The sequence below is a fragment of the Onychomys torridus genome, chromosome 1 (genome assembly GCF_903995425.1).
Source record: "Onychomys torridus chromosome 1, mOncTor1.1, whole genome shotgun sequence".
NCBI lineage: Eukaryota > Metazoa > Chordata > Mammalia > Rodentia > Cricetidae > Onychomys > Onychomys torridus.
This window is the reverse complement of record NC_050443.1, coordinates 124015857-124020710: the sequence shown is the minus strand read 5'-3', so window position 1 is coordinate 124020710 and position 4854 is coordinate 124015857. Positions and strand designations below refer to the sequence as shown.

General features: G+C 54.0%; 1 protein-coding gene across 1 annotated transcript; it reads right to left on the bottom strand.

The window, feature by feature from the left end:
- Nucleotides 1–633: 633 nt before the first annotated feature.
- On the bottom strand, nucleotides 634–2288 carry Pold4 (DNA polymerase delta 4, accessory subunit). Its single transcript, XM_036200761.1, has 4 exons — nucleotides 1997–2288; nucleotides 1642–1731; nucleotides 1330–1441; nucleotides 634–986 (listed from the first exon to the last, which is right to left on the bottom strand). The coding sequence occupies exons 1-4, from the start codon at nucleotides 2091–2093 to the stop codon at nucleotides 962–964; spliced, it is 324 nt and encodes a 107-aa protein (XP_036056654.1). The 5' UTR covers nucleotides 2094–2288; the 3' UTR covers nucleotides 634–961.
- Nucleotides 2289–4854: the final 2566 nt, after the last annotated feature.

Sequence of the window (4854 nt, the reverse complement as noted above, 5' to 3'; positions counted from 1 at the left end):
TTCCTGTCCCCCTTCTCCCAAATATCACCTCAGCATTCTCTGACCCTAATTCTACTTAATGTTGACCAGCACATGGCAGAACTAATTTCCATGCTCGTTTTGTTATATTTCAGTGGCAGTAACACCCATGGAGACCTATGGTGCCAGGAACTTAACAGTTGCTCATAAGCTGGGCACGTCAGGCAGGATTTTTGCTGTCTTGTCAGGGAACGTGACTCAGAGTGCTTTTCTAAGTATTACCGGGGATACCGAGGCTGCTCAGCTCTTGAAAAGACTGCCTTAGATAGACAGATATAGCCAGGCAGTGGTGTAGTGACACAAGCCTTTTATCCCAGCACTCGGGAGGCAGAGGCAGGTGGATCTCTGGGTTCGAGGCCAGCCTGGGCTACAGAGTGACTTCCAGGACAGCCAGGACCACACAGAGAAACCTTGTCTTGAACAACCAAAAACAAAACAAAACAAACAAACAAACAAAAAAAAACCAAAAAACCCCAACCCAACCCACACACACACAAAAAAAGCAGGTAACACAAGAGCCTATAGCTAGCTCTCCTGCCCTGCCTACTTCCCATTTGGGAACTGCCAGATAGAGTAGAGCCATATTAAAGGAGTAAAGGTCAGGATTTCAGGCTTAATATACTTTATTGTAAGCATTAGTAGATTCCTTGATTCTCATCTGCCAACATCTGGCTTTGTGCCATGCTGTGCTGGATTTACCGCACCACAAGCATCTGGTGGTCATGATTAGGCTCTGGAGGTGTTTGACTTCAGCTACACAGGTCTTGGGAGCATCAGGGGCTTGTTGCTTAGACAGAGAAGAGGCTGAACCAGGAAGACCTCCACAGTCAGCCTGCTGACTGTTTCTTCAGAGTTGAGCTGAGCAGAGCAGCATCTACCGGCCATGAATTCTCTCCTGAAGTTCTTGGTGGCTAGGAGGTGTTAAGGACACCTAGGTGGTACCTCAGAGTGGGTAGAGATGCCAGAGGCTGTGGACGACAGGGTAGGAGGAGTAGAATCAGTTCTATTCCCTGATGGACCTCAGCAGTTCCTAATAACTGCCTCGTTCTGTGGCTTTGGAGAACCCCTCGGCACTCACAGATAGGCCCATGGGCCCTATATATACTCTTCCCCCACCATCAGCTCATAAGGTAAGGATCACTAAAGGGGTCTATCTGGAGCCAGGCACCTGGAAGATGCTTCTTGCTTGTCAGGAGGGACCCCTAAGTCTGTACCCTGTCTCCTAGTCAGGGCAGCCCCTACGCAGACCAGAGGGTGGTAACTCCTGGAGAAGGCCCTAGTTCCCCTGAAAGCTGACCAGTCTGTCCTGACCTGCATTGGAAGCGGGGGTCTTCAGGGTGTGTCTTCAGCACCTGGTGCACCTCTAGGGGGGGCTTCAAGCCCATCTGCTCTGCCCGATGCCAGCGCTGTAACCGTGTGATACCTGCCAGGGTAGAAAGAGGACTCAGCATGGGCAGAAGAGTTCAGGCTAGAGAATGCAGAGGGCAGCTTCTTGAGCATCACACACGTCAGTCTCCGGAGACAGTGTCCAAGAGTTAGGCAGGTACTTGGATTATTTCTGAGACACATCGTGACAGAACTGGTTCAGAGATGTGCCTGATGGGCTGGAGGTGGGGTTCTCACCTGTGCAAGGCCCATACTGCCAGGCCAGGTCAAACTGCCTCAGCAACTCCAGCTCTGCTTCCTCCTGGCTGAGGGACTGGGTGTCTTCTCCTGCAATAACATGGGGCTCCTCAGGGCCATCCAGGCCTTTGCCCTACCCTGGAATTACAGCTGTGCCACTGTGTCCTGGCTATATCCTCACTCATTTGCCTTTGCCATCCTGCAGCCAGACAGCTCATCGGAAGTGCGAAACATGCTAGCTTCCCCTTCTAGCCAACACACACACACACACACACACACACACACACACACACACACACACTCCTTTCTGGTCCTTGCTTGTCCACTCTTCCTGCCACTCCCACATTTCAGAGACCTAGCTCTGGTGCCAGCTCCCCCTTGCTGTGCCCAGGGGGCCCCTCCCTCTTCTTCACAACAGGGTAGGAGTCAGTGATGAACCGCTTCCGGCCCATGGCGGCCACCCAGGCAGGCGGAGCAGGAGGCAATAGCGGGAAAGAAAAGGCAGGGCAGCGGGCCTGTGAGAGACAGCTGCTGAGAGTGAGAGAGGGCCAGAGAGAGATGGGCCAGCGATGGACAGACAAGTTGACCCAGACAAGCAGAGAGAGGAAGTCCCTAGGTTCCAGAGAATGACGCCTGTCTTCCGCCCCCACAAGCACGCAAACATCAGAGACCTAAGCAAATGGCAAGCGGCCTTTGTGGGGCGGGGCCCTACCTCTAGCCAATGGCAATTGGCAGAGAGCAGGGGGCGGGGCAGCTGCTGCTGCGTTCGCAGCGAGGAGAGCTTAGGCGGAACCAAGGACCTGTCAAGATGCCCCAGACTTCACCACCTCCCCTGGTCCCTCATTGGTCCACTCGGGTCCCCAGGGACATATAGAGAGTTATCCTCGGCCTCTCACTTCCCGTTTTTCCTTCCTAGGCAAATGTTCTTTTCAGCCTCACTAATCCCCGTGGCCAGTTTGTAAGTCCCCTGAGCCCGGCTGGAACCTTTTGCTCCTGCCGGTTGGCCCCAGAGCGCTGTGGGATCAGATCTGTAGGTCCAAAGAGAGTTTGGACTAATCCGGGCCCTTCCCTGCTCCTACCGGCCCCAGGAGACCTGGCTGGAGAAGCCCATGGGCTCAGAAGGCTCCTTTCTCACAGTCTGCTGGCAGAAACACTGTCCACCCAGCCCAGGCATGCGGTTGCTGTGTCCACTATCAGGCCCGACAGCCTGCCACTGTCCACTTTGCTAGTCAGGAAGATTCCATTCCAAGCAGTATGCCAAAAGTCTAGTCCCATGGGTTCAGATCCCCAGGCTGTTTTTTTTTCCTCTTTGGTTTTTCAAGGCAAGGTTTCTCTATGTAGCCCTGGCAGTCCTGGAACTTACTCTGAAGACCAGACTGGCCTCAGACTCACAGATTGCCTCTCAGAGATCTGCTTGCCTCTGCCTTCCGAGTGTTGGTATTAAAGGTATGCGCCACCACCACCCAGCACAGATCCCCAGTTCTTAATTGACAGACCTGCTCTGTTTCTTATGAATGTGTATATGGGCAGAAAATAATATCATAAACCTTACCCTCGTATTGGACTTGCCATGTTCCAAGCGTTTACCACATACTAACTCAAAATAGACATCAAAAGAGTTTTGTGCCGGGCAGCAGTGGCTCAAGCCTGTAATCCCAGCACTTGGGAGGCAAAGCCAGGAGGATCTCTGTGAGTTCGAGGCCAGCCTGGGCTACAGAGCGAGATCCAGAATAGGCACCAAAACTACACAGAGAAACCGTGTCTTGAAAAAAAAAAAAAAAAAAAAAGAAAGAAGGAAAGAAGGAAAAGAAAAGAAAAAGAAAAAAGTTTTGTAAGTGGGTGCAGGTAAACTGTGATCAGGGTTCTTAGTAACCCTGTATAACTACCCTCCCTGTGCTCCAGAAGCTCGCAGGCTTGCAGGGTAGAGGGGCATCCAATTGTCAGTTCTGGATGGGAGAGCAGAAGAAAGAACTCCTCAGAGCTAGAGGAGGATGGTAGGCATGGGGAGAAGGCCTGCAGGAGGTCGCCTGCTGTAAACAGTGTCTCTCAATTCTCCAGCCATGACCTTTGTCTTGGGGATCCTCTCATCGCTGACTCACCCTGACTGCCACCTCCCCCTCACCAACTTCCTGGCAGCGGGTGAAAGTGCTGGCCAGTGGGAGTCTGGGAACCAGCACTGGACTGACCCAGCACTAATCACTCTCTGGAGATCCCATCCAGTTCTTCCTTCCAGGGGCACAAGGTCTAATGATGGCTGCTTGGAGGCCTGTGCCCTCCTTCTCTGAAGCTCTGAGATCTGGCTTGGCAAGCGCTGGGCCTCTCATGTGTGTGGCAACAGAGAAGAAGATCTCTAGTGAGGAGATCACTAGTGGGGAGGCGAAGGCTGTGTCTCCAGGGGCCTCCCCTTGCCTGGCCTTCCCCATCAGCTTCTTGAGGAGGAGGGACTGTAGGCACACTGCAAAGACCTGGAAGGCCCTTCTCTGCCCCATTGTTTGGATTGGCCCAGGTCTGATCCCCCATCTGTCTCTTGGACAAGTGGGGCCCACATCCAGTGAGAAGGGACCCTGCAGAGTTGGGGAGGGTGACAGGGAGGATTCTCTACCAGGAAGGGAAGGGCATAGGTGTTAGGTCTGGTCAGGCTGAGTGTTCTATAGTTGGCTAGCTCCTAGGCTCTGTGGGACTGACCACTCCTCCCTAGAAGGGCCTCAGAAAGGGACTCTGGGACTGTTCCCAAAGGTATGTGGCACCCACTTCCTGAGTCCACAAAGCCCTGAGGGAGCAGGGAGCCATGGGTGGGGCAGACCCCTCCTCATTCCTGGTCCCTCCCACCCCTGAAAGCTGATAGCCGTGGGGCCTGCCACCGCCCAGGGAGCGTGAAATGGGGTGTGCCGCTGGGCGGCCACAGCAGCTCCCACTGCTGCCTGGGCCCATTCCCCTCTCTCCTTTGGCAGCCCCCCCCCACCCCAACCTGCTCTGTGGAGGGCCATCCCTACCTGTTCCCCTCCCAGCTCTGCTTGGCTCAGACCCAGCTAGCCTCTCCCACATTGTCTGGAAAGATATCTCCCATGGGTTTTAGCTTCCCTCAGCCCCAGAGAGAGGTCCAAAGTGTTCACCTGAATGCAGGGACCCTAGGACTGGCCTTCTGGCCTGGGGTGAGGCAGCTCTCCCTAGGAAGCATGCTCTTTTTCCCAGTCAGCACTGAGACCATCCTGG

Coding starts and splice junctions, on each gene's coding strand:
- Pold4 (XM_036200761.1), bottom strand. CDS start 2,093: ATGGGCCGGAAGCGGTTCATCACTGACTCCTACCCTGTTGTGAAGAAG. Junction 1,442..1,641: donor GCAGTATGGGCCTTGCACAG/GTGAGAACCCCA, acceptor CTACCCTGGCAG/GTATCACACGGTTACAGCGC. Junction 987..1,329: donor GACCCCCGCTTCCAATGCAG/GTCAGGACAGAC, acceptor TGTCGTCCACAG/CCTCTGGCATCTCTACCCAC.